Source organism: Otolemur garnettii, unplaced genomic scaffold (assembly GCF_000181295.1).
Source record: "Otolemur garnettii isolate 467f Iridium unplaced genomic scaffold, OtoGar3 scaffold00073, whole genome shotgun sequence".
NCBI lineage: Eukaryota > Metazoa > Chordata > Mammalia > Primates > Galagidae > Otolemur > Otolemur garnettii.
In genome coordinates, this window is record NW_003852468.1 from 3342700 (window position 1) to 3362467 (window position 19768).

At 35.4% G+C, this 19768-nt stretch overlaps 1 protein-coding gene across 1 annotated transcript in view; it reads left to right on the forward strand.

The window, feature by feature from the left end:
* Nucleotides 1-19768, forward strand: part of SPAG17 (sperm associated antigen 17) — a 248348-nt gene that overhangs the window by 124411 nt on the left and 104169 nt on the right. Inside the window, exons 18-20 of the mRNA XM_012807634.1 lie at nt 5989-6143; nt 13976-14154; nt 17632-17723. Of these exons, the coding sequence (XP_012663088.1) occupies nt 5989-6143; nt 13976-14154; nt 17632-17723 (426 nt within the window). The remainder of the gene's footprint in view (nt 1-5988; nt 6144-13975; nt 14155-17631; nt 17724-19768) is intronic.

Below are 19768 nucleotides of genomic sequence, written 5' to 3' on the forward strand. Positions count from 1 at the left end.
GTACACACTCCCACATCCCCGCATTCACACCAGCACCTCTCCACTCTCTGATGTGTGTGTACACACTCCCACATCCCCGCATTCACACCAGCACCACTTCACTCACTGATGTATGTGTACACAATCCCACATTCCCGCATTCACACCAGCACCTTTCCACTCTCTGACACTATTTACTTATCATAATTTTTGATTAGATCAACATTCAGTATTTACTTTCTTTCTATCAAACAAATGCTATGCTATTCACAGCTGAATTGTATAGTATTCTGATTCTTTGGGGGTTTTGTTTTGTTTTGTTGTTTGTTGGTTTGTTTGAGACAGAATCTTACTCTCCCCAGGCTACAGTGCCATGGCATCACAGCAACCTTGAATGCCCGGGTTCAAGTGATCCTCCTGCCTCAGCCTCCTGAATAGCTAAGACTACAGGTGCCCATCACCACACCAGGCTAGTTTTTCAATTTTTAGTGGAGAGTCTCACTGTTATTCAGGCTGATCTTGAACTCCTCAGCTCAAGGGATCCTCCTACCTCAGCTTCTCAGAGTGCTGGGATTATAGGCATAAGCCACCTCATCTGGCCCTTGTGTTTTTAATTTATCCCTCAACTCTCTACCACAGAGTAAGTCACCTCTCAAAACAGTTGAACCTGACAGGTGTTCCACCTGCCTGTGCCTGTCTGATAGTGTCCTCTCTCCCATACACTCTAGACCAGGTGTTCTCAAACTACAGCCCACAGGCCACATACAGCCCGCCTAGGACATTTATCCAGCCCACTGGGTGTTTTTGCCACCTATCCTGCTTAGCAGCCAACTCGTCCTGCTTAGCAGCCAACTCATCCCAGGGCCCACAGTCCAGCCCTCCAACGGTCTGAGGGACAGTGAACTGGCCTCCTGTTTAGTAAGTTTCAGGACCCCTGCTCTAGACACTGCACAGTGTCGTCCACCCTTCACCATCATCCTGACTGCCCTGATTGCTTCTTCCCAGTTAGATATCCTTTCTTTTATTCTGCTATGCATATCTTCTCTCTTGGATTACTCTCTTTTATGTGGATAATTATCTTTTCCAGCAGCTTCTTTAGGATATACAACAGGCAAATTTTTGAGGCATTGGATATTTGAAAACATCTTACCTCTACCCTCACATAGACTGACAGTTTGACTCTATATAAAATACTACATTAGAAAACATTTTCTTTGAAAATTGTAAAGGTACTCCTCAATAGTCTCCTGGTTTCCCAGAGAGTCTCTAAGAATAAAGCAATAAAATTCTGATTGCTAACTAGTTGTTTGGGTATGTCTTTATCATCTTACAGGAGAGTTCTAAAATCTTCCGTTTGTTTCAGTGTTCTCAGTTTCCTCTTGATGTGCCTTGGTGTGATACTGTTTCTATGTATTATTCTGGTGAGCCAGTGCAACCCAGAAAGTCCTGTATGTATATTCTGGGAAATGTTTATGATCATTTCTTTGATAATTGAGCCTACCCCCACCTCCAATTTTCTCTACTCTTTTTCCTGAGACTCCTATTCTGATGATGGATCTTTTGGCCTAACCTTTCTGTTTCCTTATCTTTTTTCTCCTAGTTTCTAATACTTTGTCTTTTTGTTATGGAAATAATGCTCAGCCTCCATCATTCTTACATTGAGCCTTCTATTTCTGTTACCATAATTTTGATTTCCTGAAGTTCTATTTACAATTCCAAATTACTTTTTTATGGGATTTTTTTACATTCATGAAATAATATCTGCTCTTATCTTTGTGAAGATATTCAAGTCTTTTGAACTTGTCTTCTCCCCAAGTTGTCTCTTTTCCTTTACTTTTTTCTTTTAGTCTATTGCCTCCATTGTTTATATTAGAAGGTAATATCTAATATTTTTCTCTCTGCCCATATTAACAATAACACTAAAAATATGAGAGGAAGTATTATATAAGGTGAGATGGAGTTACTCAATAACTAGGTGTCATCGCTGGATGATCCAGCTGGGTGGCTTCCTTGGGACGCTCATCAATGTTGGTATGTTAGGTCTGTTCTCTTCGGCCATTTAGATTCTTTAGGAAAAATAAGTTTAACCTTTTATCTACAAGATAGAAATATTCTTGTCCGAGTTTTGAGAACTGAGTGGTGGGGGAAGGAATTGATGCTTCTCGCTTTCAGAATCTAGGTGTACATCATCTAACATGGCATCCACTCATCACATGTAACTTCCAAGTGCCTGACGTGGAGGTGGTCCAAACTGAGGTGTGTGGGAAGTGTGCTGTACACAGCATATTTACAGCTGTGTAAATGCTGTATACACTGGGTTTCAAAGACTTAAAAAAATCACATACCTCATTAAGAATTTTTATATCAATTACATGTTGAAATAATATTTTTTACATATTAGGTTAAATAAAATATATCATTAACATCAGTTTTGCTTATTTCTTTTTACTTTGTAAAATGTGGCTACTTTAAAATTTAGAATTACACTGTGGCTCATTATATATTTTTCCTGGACAGCACTGATTTAGACTTTTACACAGTTTACTTTTTTTCTGGAAGATACCTGCCCATCAGTGGAGTCCAGTGTCCTACTCTTAGGCCCCATTGGTTTGCTGTCTATAGATACCCTCTTTCCTTCTGCTGGAGTGGGAGACAGGTGTGGCCTGGCTGCTGAGAATGAGCTAGGGTCTGACTGCTTCTCAAAAACACTTTTACCTCCCTATTTTCAGTGCTGCTTTCAGCTCCCTCTCAGCATAGCCTACCGTTGCCATTTCCTGCACACAAATGGTGTTGTTCTCTCCTAATATTAATATTAGGATTTGTCTTTCTACATTCTTCTAAGCCAGGTACCACTTATCCTTTTGCTTTCAAGCTTCTAAAATTTTCTTGCCTTTGTCCCCTCTCCTGTGATATTAAAAAACAATAAATGTACTGTTCTTCTAGTGAAGTGTTAAGGAATGCAAGTGTTTCATCTTCCATATTTAACTGAAAGTTCATTTTTGAACTTTATTTTATTTCGTTTTGGCTCTGTCCTCACCACTCCATGAAGCTGCACTTTTCAAGGTCACCAATAATCTGTTTTGCCAAATCTAATGGATGCCTATCTCTCATCATTGTCTTTGACCTTTAACAGCATCACAGAGCTTAATCACTTTCCCATGAAACACTCTCCACTTTTGGTTTCCAAGACACCATATTATTTTCTTCCTCAGTATTTTATCTGGAATTTTGTTGACTTCTCTTCCTCTACTCAACATCTCAGTATTGAAGTATCTCAAGGCTCTGGAGCCTCCAGGAAGCCCTGGGTCATCTTTTCTCTTCTATAGACACTTTTTTTTATGTTCCCAACTATTATATACTACCTAATGCTGACAATGTCTAAATTTTTACCTTCCAAATTACCTCTCTCTAGTATACCTAACCCCAAATTCCACTTGAATTTCTGACAGGCATCTCAAATCCAGTGTTTCACATAAAGCTCATAATTTCCCCCCCTAAGCATATGTCTTCCCTTATCCATCTCAGAAAATGTCACCATCATTTAGTTGCTCAAGCAAAAAGGCTGAACCATCTTTTATCCCAGCCTTTCCTTTGTTCCCCATATCTAATCCATCATCAGCGTTTAAGGGGTACACTTCCAAATATATCTTCAAGCTTTTCTTCATCTCAACTACCACTACTTCCATCTCACTACCATCTTCTTCCACTGCACTAACCTCCTAAAACCCCCCATTCTTCGTCTATTCTAGTCTAACTCTATGTATCAGATACTCCCATGATTTCATCTTCTTAGATACACCTCTCTGAACTCCAGAATGATCTATAATTCACATACCTATATTTCCCAGATAAACCTTAGTCATATTTTAGAGAAAAAAAAATTTTATCTACCTTATCATTTTTGTTTTCCTAGTACCTGTACAGTCCCTAGCACATAATATTCATTTTTTAATGAAATACTTAGCTAAATAATCAGACCAACAATATGAATATTGAATAAAGGACAAAAGCCAAATGGAAACAAAGGAGAAGATATGAAAGCTTTTCAAACATTAATTGAGAGCAGCTGTATTTCTGAGAAACTTAGTGCTGTATTTCCTAGCACCCAAAGCAAACATGGAAACACAGATTATAGAGCCCATTGTTGAGGAACCTAACATGGCCACCCATGAACCCTTTCCTCCTCCTCTTCCTCCTCTCTTCTTAAGACAAAGACACAAAGGAACTGTCTTTCCCGTCCCCTAAAGTTTGGGCCAAAGGACCCTAACTTTCCAGACAAGCTGTGGAATTTGCCTACCCCCTACAGCCCCATATAAAAAGGATCTCTAAGTGCCTCTTGGTCGCAGACACCACCTTTGCACTACGCACCCAGGCAGGTCATCCTCCCCTTTCAACACAGCTGGCCTGATCATCTCCTCTCTGATCTCCTCTTTAGGCACAACTACCTACACTTTTCACTTATTAACTAATGGAAGGAAGGATATATGTTCATCATTAATAAACACATTTGTTTTCAGGGTTTATAGTCTGAGAGAAATTGCCTTTTGAAAAAAGTTACTATGTAATGGGTAGTACCCCCACATAGCATTTTTTTAAGGCAATATTCACCACATGTATGTTCCTTATACTGGCTCTCAGGGAACAGATGTAAAAGTTTAAGTGCCACTCTGTAAAGACACTCATAAAGGGAGCTAGATTGGGGAATTCAGTGTATTGTTTTGGTTATGCTACCAGCGTAGAATTGAAAGCAAAACTGAAGCAGCCCTTTCCTAACATGATGTCCAATTCCATGCCTTCTGATTATCCAAACAGTAAAAAACAAAAAGCTGCCTACGTTAGATTGATATTGGAAACAAAAACAAAAGTCCACAGCTAATTTACTCTCTTGCGGACAATTTCCTGCTGCTGATTAGTAGCAAAAGAGAAGTGGCCGAGCAGCTGCCCACTGTCCCCCTCCACTAGTGGGTGGCATTGCCATGCATGCTGAGGGCAGTGGTTGTAGAAAGGAGCATAGTTAGGGCAAGGAGAAAGAAGGTGTGGGGAAGACCACTCACCTCATCCCACTGTAATACAGTGTGGTACATGTGTCCTGGAAAGCACCCTGAGGAGTATGAAATGGTAAAATTCAGAGTTGAAAAACTGGTATGCACCCTGGCACTGGAACACACAAATTCTGTGTTCTTGGTTCTTACACTCTTTTAGCCCCAGTTTATACTGAAAAATAAGAGTTTATTACAGGAAAAGTAATCATCCCTCTTATTTTAGTCTTCTCAGGCCACCATAACAAAATACCACAGACTGAGTGGCTTGAACAACAAAATTTATTATCTCACAGTTCTGGAGGCTGGAAGTTAAGGTCTGAGTGGCAGCATGGTTGGGTTCCAGTGAGGACCCTTCTCCTAGCTTGTGCCTTCACACTGTGTCCTCACATGGCAGAGAGGGGAGTGGAGAGGGTGAGGAGAAGGGGGAGGGGGGGAGACGAGGAGAACAAGCTCTCTGGAGCCTCTCCTTATAAGGACACTAATCCTATGGTGAGTTCCTACCCTCATGACCTCTTCTAAACCTAGTTACCTCCCAAATGCCCATCTCCAAATACAGGCACATTGTGGTTAAGGCTTCAACATATAAATTGGGCGGGAGGACACAATTGAGTCCATAGCACCTATTTATCTGGAGTTTCTAACGGTGGTAAAATGAGATGAACTATATGTGGGCATGGAAAATGCTGGATAAATAACCAACCTTAAGGAGGAACACTTGTAGCAAATGCATCTATGCCTGTTGCCTAGAATTTATTTTTCTTTAAGAAGTGCTGAAATGCCCCCAAGGCTATCTACCATTTATACTTCTTTATCACCTTCTTGCACTTGAGAAAGAATACTCTGGGAATTTCAAGTAGAATAACAACCTGGAGTAAGAAAAGGACAGCAAAGAAATGGCCCTAGCAGGAAACCCATTTCTTGGGGGGGGGGGGGGGGGACAATGCAATACAATTGTTTTGATTTTCAGGTTCTTCAAGAAGCCCATCAGCAATACAGGTGTGTTGATTCTTATTACCACACCCAAGACAACTCTTTACTTGTAGTCTTTCATAATCCGATGAATACGCAACGACAGCATTGTGAGGATTGGAATGTTGCTCTTCACTCCAATGTTGGATTCAGGTAACCAGCTTAGATAACTTAGTTAATGGGATAGTTAGTTACATTTAGTTAGCTTGTTCGTTACTTAGCTAATTCAGTTTTAGTTTTTCAGCCTAAACTAAGTGGTTCACGTCAGTGAAAACATTTGTGCACTACCACAGATTAAATTCAGCTCACTGAATTGAACACTCTGCATGCCAGGCACTGTGATAGGCAGTGCAGCGAGACCACTAAAGAAGACAGGCATCATTCTTGCCCTCCTGGGGCCTAGTGGGGATGTTATTAAATTACATCTGATTCACTTGAACTCCAATAAGACTGCCTCTGAACAATTTCACATAGGAACCACAAAACATGACATTCTACAGACTTGTTTTGGGTAACTCCACTTGATCTGGAGAAGATTCCAAAGCAGGGCAACTGAACTATATACAGCAGTCAGCTTTCCAGCAAAGTGAGAACTCTAGGAATCAGGGATTTTTCTTCCTAGCTCCTTAGTTGTTTCTTTGCTTTCTTGGAACTTTGTTCTGTCTCATTAAAAACAAAGGATTTTCATTATTATTTCAATACTTGTTAATATAGATTTGGTATTTACTATTTATATAGCATTATTTCAGGCCTCAGGGATACAGAAAGATATATAGAATGGACTTAGAGAATAATTGGGGGAATATATTTTGTGCTGTACACACAAACGCATTTTAAAGTCATAAAATTAATTATTTAAATTATATGTGCCAATGCAATACCTTGAACTATTAATCCATATTTTTCTTTGTTTTTTTTTTTCACTGCCAACACTTAGACTTTTTATTTCTTTTCTGGTCTTAATTGTTGTCTAGGACCTGATATATAAATTTGAAAGGATATTCTTGTCTTGTTCTAAATTTTAAAGGTAATGTTTTGAGTATTTAAGAATTATGTACCTTTTTTTGCTGTTGGATTTGTGTATCTATTTCTCAAGTTAAACTATTACTAGTTAGCTATGAGTGCTTAATTATACATTGTTGTTAAGCCATATGAAATGATTTTTCTGCATCAGTTTAAGTGTTCACATTTTTTTTCTTTATTCTGTGAAAGTACTACATTTCATTAATAGATATTCTAGTGTTGAACTAATCTTGCATTCCTGTGGTAAGCCAAATCTGGCCACATGTTATCTTTCTTATAAATTTTTGCATTTGCTTTTTAATATATTGTTTATAATATTGTGTCTGTATTCATGGGAAGACTTAAACTGTAATTTCTCCTTCTTTAAATGTTCTTGTCTGGTTTTGATATTGAAATTATATTCACCTCATAAATTATCTAAAAAATGGTCTCCCTTTTATGTCTATTTTTTATTTTCTGAAATAGTTTGTGGAAAAATTAAGATATATGTTCTTTTGGTTTTTCATAGAACTTGCAAGTAAAGTACCAGAGATATTTAATTACTGATTCAACTTCTGTCATGTTTTAGACTCTTCAAGCTTTCTGTTTAGTTCTGAATTAGTTTTATAATCTTATTTTTCTAGAAATTTAAACATTTCAAATATATGAAGTAGATTTTCAACTAAGAGGCAAATATTAATAGAGTAGATTTTAAAAATCCAGCATATACATTTTACCAGATATAAATGGGTGGGAAAAGATATATAAGACATAATATTAAAGAAAAAAATTTTGTATAGTTTATCAACATCAGAATAAATACATATGATAAAATCTGTGTAGACATATCAATATTAAACATATTTAACCAACAACGGGAAAGGTCATTACCCTGAAAACTGTAAGGAAAATAATTTTCCTTCAACCTTTATATGTTGAAGCCTTACCTGGAAAAAATTAAAGAAGCCATTTATGAATTGAAAGAATTAATATTAAAATGTTCATATTACCCAAAGTTTCCTACAGATTCACTTTAATCCCTGTCATAATTCCAATATCACTTTTCACAGAAATAGAGAAAACAATTCCAAAATTTGTGTAAAACCATGAAAAATCTCTAATAGTAAAAGCAATCTTAAGAAAGAAGAACAAAGCTGGAGATATCACATTTCATGATTGCAAAATATAGTACAAAGCTACAGTAATTAAAACAGTATGGTACTGACATAAACACAGACACATGAGATCAGACATTTAAGTTCACAAACTCATCCTAGAAAAACCAATACAGACATCATTGGTGAATATCACTATGGTCATCATATGGCCAAGGAGAGTACTTCAAAGGTGGCTATAGTGATATTCAGCAATGATGTATATAGCAATTTTTCTAGGATGTGTTCATTACTTAACTGTCTGACTTCATATAGACCAATGGAACAAAATAAAGAGCCCCAAAAGAAGTTCACATATGATCAGAAGGTAACCTAATCTTCAGCAAGGGTGCCAAGAACATAAAATGGGGAAAAAGATAGTCTCTTCAACAAATGATAGTCAGAAAACTGAACAGTCAAATGCAAAAGAATGAAATTGGATTTCTAATTGTAAGCTTTCACACCGTAAAAAAGTTATATGAGATAATGCATATGTTAATTAATTCAATTTAGCCATTCCACAATGTATACATGTTTCAAAACTTGTACTTCATGAAGTATAGAATTTTTATTTGTCAATTGAAAAACAAAAGAAATTGGATTTCTGTCTTAAATCAATACAAAAATCAAATCAAAATGAATTTTAACATAAAAACTTTATGTTCACATAAATTTTAACATAAAACCTTTACATTGGTCTTAGCAATGATTTCTTAGATTTGTAACCAAAAAACACAACAAGAGGTGGTGCCCGTGGCTCAAGGAGTAGGGTGCCAGGCCCATCTACCAGAGGTGGTGGGCTCAAACCTGGCCCAGGACAAAAACTGAAAAAAAGAAAAATGTTTAAAAATAAACACACAAACAAGAAAACCCAAAATGAAGCGTATGCATTTTTAAGTTAACAAAGTCTAAAATCAGTGCCTTTACCTTCTACCCAAATAATACAAGTACAAAAGATTTCTTTCATATATGAAATCCCCATTCCACATTTTATATCATTGTAGTATAAATCTTCATTTCTATTCTGATTTTTCAGCTCAAAATTTAGATAGTTTATTTCATTTGTTTTTATAACCAATGTTTGTGAAAGTTGATAAATCTTATATGAAACGTTAATCACCAAAAAGGCATGAATAATTATTATCAAGAATAAAGTCATACATGTATCAGAAATAAAATTTTTGTTTCTTTTTCATCCTGAAATACAGGCTCTAGAAATTCCCATAGTGAAGACCTTTGGTGATAAAATCAGTGTGTTGGCAATGTCTGCATTTTAGTTTTGTTCATAAAAAATAATTTGGCTCAGTATACATTTCTTGATTGATAGTTAATTTCTTCTCGCACATTAAAAGATAATTATCTCATTGTCTTCTGGATGCCTTTGAAGATGTTAACAGGTAAACATCATTCTTAATTGGGAAATGCTGGAAACATGTTCTGTAATAAAAACACAACAGAGATGACCACTAACACCTATCTGAGCAATATTCAGTGAAAGTCTAAACTAGCACAGTAATTTAATAAACATAACTTTAATGTGTAAGTATTGAAGAGATGAAAATGTAATTATTGATGGTTGAGATTATTATCTAAACAGGAAAATCCCAAAGCAATCTATAGAATAAATATTAATAGGAGAAGTTACACATTGAAGTTATATTTTTATTTGCATTTCTCTGTGCCATAATAAATTGTTAGAAAATGCAGTGTTTAAAAAAGAAAAAATACAATTGATCTTAGAAACAAAAGTGATAGAGAACCTAGAAAAAAATTAGAATACCAAATCATAAGGTTAAATATGCACACATACACTTTCATCAATTGCAAACCCTGCCTCTTCCCACTCTTCATCTCATTGATAAAAATTTTAGTAACACTTTGCTTTGAATTATCATGAATTAAGTAATAAAAGCCAGCATGTTGACTTATTATGTATACTTTATAATCCATTAAAATAGATAAATCACTTATATATCACATTTACATCTCTCAGTCATCTATCTTATACAGTGTACTTCTTAATTTACTTCTCAGTGATTTTTATACTATTATCCCAAATGCATAAAATATATCTCTCAGAGGTGTATCAATGTTATAGTAGCCTCATGAAATAAATTGGCAATTAGCATTTCTTTAATGACCTTGGTGCTCCAGCAGTAGAATGGTTACAGATACACATTTACACAATGCAATGGACTTTAATCCACTGCTCTACTTAACTTTATACAAGAATACAGAGCAGAACACAGCATGACCAGCGTCTTCTCAGCAGGAGACTCAGCAGATGCTCCAGTATGCTGTTTTCTTGACTTCCCTGCCCCCATGCTGGGTGTGTGTGGCTGCTGATGATGAGGACCAAGGAACCACATAGGTCCTCTTCACAGCCTTAGTTTCCCACCCAAAACTGCATGTCAACTCTTGGTTGCCTCTTGCAGGTGCAAGCCTGCAGATCCGGGATTTCAAAGAAAACAAGGCAGTCAAAACATACCAATGTTTATATTAACTTGATTATTTCAAGATAACAAATGATCCTATCAGGAGTGAGACTGCAAGGTCATTTTCAAGGCTCTATTGCTAACCCTTTATTCACAAATATGGTAGTTTATATACTATGGTACTTTATCCACTTTCACAAGAACTAACTCTTCCCATGGAAAATCACTTTGAGGCAGTGGTTGGGGCTAGGCAAAACCACCCAAGGAAAGAGGTGGCAATGCAAAGGGATGAAGAATTAGTTGTCTACAACCTTTTCTGTTCGTCTCCTGGAGAAGATTGAGTTCAATCAGTTTAGTAATTTCTGTCTTTCTAGGGAATCATGCTTGACATCTAGATTTTCCAGTCTGTTTGCATAAAAACTGAACAGAGTATTCTCATGATAAATGTCTGTTTCTAAAAAGGATGTGTTACTTTCTATTCTATATATGTAATATGTGTGTGCGCATGTGTGTGTGTAAATTTATTTTTGAGTCTGTGTTTGTAGAAGCATCCTTCTTAATGGGCAACTTTTATCAATCTGACTAAATTTCCTTCTATGCTTCCTGTATACTTTTTAACTGTGTTTGCTATATTGTTGGGCAGACCTATTTATGTAAGAATTTACTGGTAAAAATTTCCTAATCATTTTACACATGTCAGTGAGGAATTGCATTTTACTATATTAATGGAAAGTTGAATACAGTGGTTAAACTAATAAGGGGATTATTTTTCTCCTGTAGCAAGAAATCTAGACTTGGGCAGCGCCTTAGGATAGTGCAACTATTTAAAAAAGTCATCAAAGACCCAGACTTTTGGTTTCTTATTTAGCCATTTGCCAAACTTATTTTTCTGCATCATTTTTTTATAGGGGTCTCTCTGTCTCTCTTTCTCTCTCTCATTTCAAGGAACTAATTTTACTTTTTCACTTTTTCTTTGAGTTTTTTGTTATTGTTATAGTTGAAGGGGGACAAAGTCTTACTCCATTGCTGTGGGTATTTCTGCTTTTAATGGAGATGGGGTCTCACTCTTACTCAGGCTGGTCTTGAATAGCTGAACTCCAGCAATCCACCCTCCGTAGCCTCCCAGTCCACTCTCTTTTAAACAGTGCTTTGTATACTCTGACTTCTCTTCAGTTATTATAAATAATACCTTGTATTTTTTTAGTCACTCTAATAGCCTCCATCTTTTAAAGGATTTTAATAATCATAACTATAAGGATTTAAAATTTTAAAGAATTTAATCCAATCACTTATTTTTATTGATATGTTCAGCTTCATTCTTACAATTTAATTTTATAAACATGTTTCTATTTTAGTGTTAATCTCTTTCCTTCCTTTTGTTAGATTGAGTATTTTTACTGAATTCTTGGTGTGGGATTTTTTTTAAGTTATAATTGTATTTACATTCTTCTAGATGTTATACTTATCCTTTGAATCACAAATTTAAACATTTTTATATCATATCTGAGTTAGTGATATTAATAGCATTTTACAAACAGTATTTAGAAATTTTAGCATACTTTCATTTACCTCTGACAAAACCACTATTTCCCACTTTGAAATTGCCTAGAAATGTTGTTTCCAATTTTTAAGTAATTGTTTTTAATCACAAATAAGTAGCATAATTGTTTAAATTAATTGTGAATTGTATTGCTTTTTTTCTTGACCCTTTTATCTATATCCAATGTCATCATCTTTCTCTGATATTTTTTGATGCAGCCAGAATACATTTGTGAGTAAATTTTTCAAAAAGTATCTATAAGTGGTAAACTTCCTGAATCATCATTTTATGCTTATTCCTTATTTTCTTCAGGAATACTGATTTGCCTATATACATGATCTATGTCCCACATTGTCACTTATAACTGTTGTGATTTTTATTTGAAATGGCAGATTAATTAGAAGCTGCTAAGCAGAAAAAAGACATCTTACAAGGGTACATGTGAATCTTTCTAAATGTAGGATATAAATGTCTTAACACAAGAAAATGCCATGAGGGCTATGTTAACCAGTTTGATGAAAATATTTCAAATTACATATAAAGCCAGCACATTGTACCTTCCTGAAAAAAATAAATACAAAATAAAAGGGTCAGCCTAGTTGTTATGTTGAGGATAGACTGAAAGAGGCCAAGGGTGGAAGCAGGGAGGCCAGTTGGAAGCTACTGTAACAGTCCTAGTGAGGAGGTAGTGGCTCAGGTCAGGGCAATAGCAGTAACGGGGGTGAGGAGTGATTATATTTTTAATATAGTATAAACACTTATTTTAAATATTATTTTTAAATGATTTGAGATATACAGATTTCCTGATAGTTTGGAAAAAGAATATAAGGACATCAGAGTATTCAGGGGCAGCACCTGAGTTACTTGGCTTACGCAGCGGAAAAGGTAAATTTGCCATCAGCTAAAATGCCAAAGAACTTTGATGCCACAGTTTAGAGGAGAAGATCAGGAGTTCATCTGGGGACATATTGAGCTTGAGATATCTTGTACCCTCTCAGTGAAGATGCTGAGTACTCAAAACTCAGAGTCTACAATTTTTAGTTGATTTCTTCCAAGAGGATCAGAAATTAAAGAAAACTGTGAAGCAAACTGAGTATATAATGCAGCTTCATGTTTTCAAAATGTTAGGCCTCACTGTCACATAATTTGACAATAAATAATTTTGATTATTAAATCAAAATCTTTCACCTTACCACCCTAGACATAAATCTCTTTTGACATTCATCTCTTTGGGGCATTCATATGTTATAAATGTACATAACATTTGATTTAAAAATAATTAATCAGTATAAATAGTATACAGAAGTTTGAGAACAAATATGACTTACTCTTTGTAAGCAACAAATTGCTGATGTGAACATAAACGCATAAGCAGCTTAAGGAACACCACTTAAGATATAGATACACACAAGGCCAGTGAGTTTTATAGCAAGGCTAGAATGATTTAGCTAATCTAGTAGGTCAGTTAGCTGGTGATTTAAAAAGTTGTAATGTACTATAAAATTGTAAAAAAGTAATATATGTATTACTGTCCAGCTGACAGTAGTGAAGTGACTATCTCTTCAAACTGTCATTAACCGTTGGTATTATCAAACTTATTAATCCTTCACTTGTATGGAAATTTACATGCCTTTAACTGTGAATAAAGTTCGGTGTTTCTTATATGCCACAGGGTATTTGTTTGACTACTTTATACAAAATACATCTAGGGTACACGCAAGTTCATTAAATTTGTTACATGGACAGTTCAGAATCAGTTTATTTTTGAAAAGTTATTTTGCACAATCTGTACCTTAAGTATTTATTGATTTTGTAGTAACTCAAATATCTTCTGCTCTTCTTTGTTTTCTTAAGGAATTATTTGGAACTTGTTGCCCAATCTATTCAAGACTGGATCATAAAAGAAGAAGCCAGGTATCAGGAAATGAAAATGGCTGAGGAACTCAATAGGAGTAGGCCTGACGTGGATTTGAAAACTCCTACTGCCAAAATGTCTTCTGCTAGCAAAATTTTTTCCCCTAAAAAATCTAAAAGTAAGTAACCAATTCAACTTATACTTAAAATTCAAGAATTTACTCCTATTTTAATTTAATCAATACTGTATTTTAACATTAAAAAGTTACCCACCAAACTCTTGTGCCTCTTCACTTTCTTTAATAAGTAGAATAGCTGCATTCCAAATGTGATGAAATTGTACCTGAGTGGGATAATAGAGTATTTGCCTTATATTGACCTCATTTCCTGTCAAATCTGGAAGATTTGATCGTCATGCATATTAAATGTTATGTGTTAATACTATAAAGCTGTAGTAACCAAAACAGCATGCTAATGGCATAAACACAGGCACATAGACCAATGAAACAGAATAGAGAATTCAGAAATAAATCCACACATCTATAGTGAACTGATTTTCAACAAAGATGTCAAGAACATACAGAGAGGAAAGGACTGTCTCTTCAGTAAATAGTGCTAGAAAAACTAGATATACATATCTAGAAGAATAACACTAGACCCTTATCTCTCACCATCTACAAAAAAATCAAATCAAAATGGATTAAAGGCTTAATTATAAGTCCTGAAACTATGCAACTACTAAAAATCAAACATTGGAGAAATGCTTCTGGTGTGGGCAAGGATTTGTTGTATAATAGCTCTAAAACACAGACAACCAAAGCAAAATGGGACAAATGGGGTTATATCAAGCTAAAAAGTTTCTGCACAGCAACAGAAACAATAAATGGAAGAGACAATTCACAGAATGGGAGAAAATATTCACAAACTACCCATCTGACAAGGAATTAGTAATTAGAGTATGTATATAAGGAGCTCAATAGGGGGAAAAATCAGCAACTCATTAGGGGGAAAAAATCAAATATTCCAATTAAAAATGGACTAAGGATCTGAATAAACATTATTTCTCAAAAGAAGACACACTAATAGCCAATAAGTTTAGGAAAAAATGCTCAATATCATTAATCATTGGAGAAAGGCAAGTTAAAACTATAATGAGATATCATCTTACCCCAGTTAAAATGGCTTTTATCAAAAAGACAGATGATAACGAATGCTGGAGAGGATGTTGAGAAAGGGAAGCCTTTGTCCACTGTTGGTGGGAATGTAGATTAGTGCAAGCACTATGGAGGACATTATGATGTTCCTCAAAAACTAAAGCTAGAACTACCATCTGACAGTGTATACTGCTGCTGGGTAAATATGCAAGGGAGGGGCAATCAATGTACCAAAAAGGGGTCTACACCTCACCTTTATTGCAGCACTATTCACAATAGCCAAGATATGGAATAAACCTAAGTGTCCATCAGCAGATGAATGGATGGAGAAATTGTGGCACATATGCACAATGGAATGTTAGCCACAAAAAGAGCAGAAATCTGCCATTTGCAACAACATGGAAGGAACTGGAGAGCATTATGTTAAGTGATATAAGTCAAACACAGAAAGACAAATCTCACATGTTCTCACTCATATGTGGGAGCTAAATATTAAAAACACTTGATCTTATGGAGCTGGAGAGTAGAAAGTGGTTACCAGAGGCTGAGAAGGGTTGTGGTAGATGTGAGATAAAGTGGGGATGGTTAATGGGGACAAAAATATAGCTAGACAGCTAGGTAGAATGACCAATATTTGATAGTACAAAGTGACAATAATCAGCAGTAAGTTAGTGTGTACTTTAAAATAACTAAAAGCATAGAACCGAAATGTTCCTAACAGAAGGAAATGGTAAAGGTTTGAGATGCTGAATAACACAAATTACCCTTATTTGATTAATTCATACTGTATGCCTGTATCAAAACATCACATGTACCTTATAAATATACACAGCTATTATATACCCATAATAATTAAACATTTTAAATTTACAAAAGCAAAATTATCAAAATAAATAAGAGTGTACACATTTTTTTTTTTTGAGACAGAGTCTCACTTTGTTGCCCTCAGTAGAGTGTCATGGTGTCATAGTTCACAGCAACCTCTAACTCCTGGGCTCAAGCCATTTTCTTTGTTCAGCCTCCCACATAGCTGGGACTACAGGCACCTGCCACAATGTCTACCTATTTTTGGAGGTGAGGTTTGCGCCTTTTTTTTAAAAAAGTGTTACATGTCACATTACATGAGTAATGTCAAATGTTTTCATTGTAAGAGTCGTAGGATATGAGGAGATTTCAGTTAGTTGGTCTCTATTAAAATAATTATAAATTTCAAAAATAATATTAAAACGAGACCTTCCTTAGAACAGTGAACAGGAGGGCCCCAAGACTAACTGGGGGTGGGAATCTAGAGATACAAGAATAAGAGTTTGTTTGTTTATCTTTTGCAGTTTTTAGCTGGGGCGGGGTTTGAACCTGCCACCTCCAGCCTCCAGCATATGGGGCTGGCGCTCCACTCCTTTGAGCCACAGGCACTGCCCCAAAAAAGAGATTTTTGGAGACCTGTGGCAGGCACTTGATGGAATCTTGGACTAATAGATACCTTTGTTGTTAATGTCTGTGGCTTGGAGGCTGTGGGGGGGAGGGAAAAGAGGGTGACAGTATAAAGTAGAACTTTAGAAGGATGCTTGATAAAGAAGAGAAACAATTAGGTAATTTATCTGCAAAGTAAGGCTATTTCATTGAATGTGTGCAAAGGAAATGGATTCCCCGTTAACAGTATTCATTGTCTATGATAGCCAACTTTAAGAGGGATTTCTCATGAGGAAACAAAGCTATAGAATTTCTGAAATTCTTAAAACCTCTACAAATTACCAGAGAAATTGGCAGAGGGTGTTATTCTAAAGTAAAACTTATAAACCAACTTGGTGAATCATTTACCATATCCACCAAATCCATCCACTTAGTCTTCCTCCTGATGGAGGACCCAGGAGGAGAGCACCAAATATAAAAAAATGGATGGGACTATATTAAAAAAGAAAGGTAAGTCTTCCCTCTAACATGCCTGTGTAGGGCTGTACTTGCCTATTGGCAGGAAAAACTGTGAACTGAATGCCTTTTCTTTATAATTCTACTGACTAGACCAAAAGTTTCATATTTACATGCCTATGAACATTCAGAAAATGGTCAGTCTGGGATTAGAATGCATCTGGTAATTATTACATTCAGTTTGATGCTGCTCAAGTCCAAAAAGATGTAAACTTTCAAAATAGAATGACTATAGAGGCTTCGGTATTGGAAAGGAAAATTAGATTTGTTGTGTGTGGCTTTAAAGCACTAAAGTGATATTTATTAGGTGAGAAGTTTAGAAAGAGAGATCTCAGTTCAATAAAAGCACACCGAGAATGAGGTGCACTATCTCCAGAGACTGAAATCCTCACCACTGAAGCAGTTTAGTCCCACTTCAGATGTCCACTCTGGAGATGGCAAGAGAAAATTTAGAAAAGAATAAATGGAAAATTGAACTTGAGAGCCTTTGAAATTTCCTCTAATCCAGAGATTTGGTCCTTCAATGGCACCTTATTTAAGAGAATTACTAAAAAGTTTAATTTTCTCTGGTTATAGGTAACAAAGGAAGTAGCAAAACAGAGATACCAGATCAAGAAAAAGAAAAAGAGAAGGAGAAAATTCCTTTCATTTTAGAAGGCTCTCTGAAGGTAATCCAAGGAAATCCAAAATTATCTTGTGATAGACAGTTTGTGTGATATAACAGGAAATGACCTTTTTTGCTAAACCCTCAGGGATAATTGAATCTTCAGTGAAAGTATGGTCTCCCTATCAAGTTCTCTCCTACTCCACATGATAGGCTTTTAACAGAAACTCTGTCTTACTCATTTTTATATATCCACAATCCAGGTCATCAGACTTGCTTTATTATCTTTGTCACAGGTAGTATTTTGGTTTGCACATTTTATTTGGAATTTTTAGATATAAGGGTAATATATGCTTTTATAATAAATCACAATTACTCTGGCTGTTCTAAGCCCCTGAGATAAGAAACATTAAAAATTGAATATGTTCTATACTCATACATATGATATTGTATATGATATTGATATCTGTGCATATGTGTACATATGCACAAATATCAAGAGAGATTTTGTTCAGTTGTGTGTTTATGGGTTAAATATTAAGAAATATTAAGAAATATTAAAAATTGAATATGTTCTATACTCATACATATGATATTGTATATGATATTGATATTTGTGCATATGTGTACAAATATCAAGATATCATATGCACAAATATCAAGAGAGTTTTTGTTCAGTTGTGTGTTTATGGGTTAGCTTTGGTTTGCTTTTTTAATCAGCTGTGTGGTTTCTTTCTTTTGGCAACTGTTATGAACATATGTTTATGTCCTCCCAAATTTTATGCGTTAAAATATAATGCCCAATCTAGTGGCACTTGGAGGTGGTACCTTTGGGAGATAATTCTGTTATGAGGGTGGGATGATCAAGAACGGTATTAATGCCCTTAAAATAAGAGGTCTGTGAGGTACCTCAATCTGTTTTGCTACTTTTCCATTACTTGGATTCACAATAATTTACTCAACAATTTTCTTCTTAATAAAGATAGTTTACATTTATATTGATACAGAAGTGTATAATTTTTATGTGGTCAAATTTACCATTCTTAGCCAAAATATTTTTTTTTTGAGACATAATCTCACTTTTTTGTCCTCAGTAGAGTGCCATGGTGTCTTAGCTCCCAGCAACTTCAAACCCTTGGGCTCAAGTGATCCTCTTGCCTCAGTTTTTCATTTTTAGTAGAGATGGGGGAGGTCTCACTCTTGCTCAGGCTGGTCTCAAACTTCTGGGCTCAAGAGATCCATCTGCCTTGTTCTCCCAGAGTGCTAGGATTACAGGTGTGAGCCACTGCACCTGTCCTTAGCCAAAATTTTAAATTTTAAATGATTTATCACTAATATAATAAAATTTGGCAAGGCTGTAAAGTAAAATGAATTCTAGTGAACAGCCAATTGAAGTAAGAATTGGTAGTCCACTTTGGAAAACTAGATGTATCTCCTAAAGTTAAGTATACCCTTTCACTTTAACCCAGCAATTGCACTCCTCCATATATACCTAGTAGAAATGTATGCACGAACATACATGGACAAAATTTTTCTTGCAGCATTACTTTTAATTCCTCAAAACTAGAAGCAATTCAAATATTCATCAGAATGATGATAGTGTGGTTTAGTTGTATAGTGAAACACTGAGAAGCTCTAGAAATGAATGAGTCTATAGCAAGACTCAAAATTTGGATGAATTTTGCAAACATCAATCATGATAAGCAAAAGAAGAGTCCAAAGAATGCATATACATCTGTGTGTATGTGTGTCTGTGTATGTATGTGAATGCAGAATTTCATTTATGTAAAATTTAAAAACAGACAAAACTAAGTTAAATGTTACAAAACAGGACAGTGTTTGCCTTTAGAGCAGTGGGAGATGATAGGACTGGGAAACCATATGAAAATGGTTTCTAGGAAGCTGGTGGTAATCTGTTTCTTGACCTGGTGGAGTATTTGATTTAATTCATTTAGCTAGTCACCTAGGAGTTCTCTTTCCATATTATGTAATGGCTGATTTAAAAGAAGTTTTAAAAGATATGTTATTCTTTTCCATTATGGTTTCAGGGCTTCTATATTCTTGATTCTATCAGATTCATTTCACTGTTAGGTTTTTTATATATATATA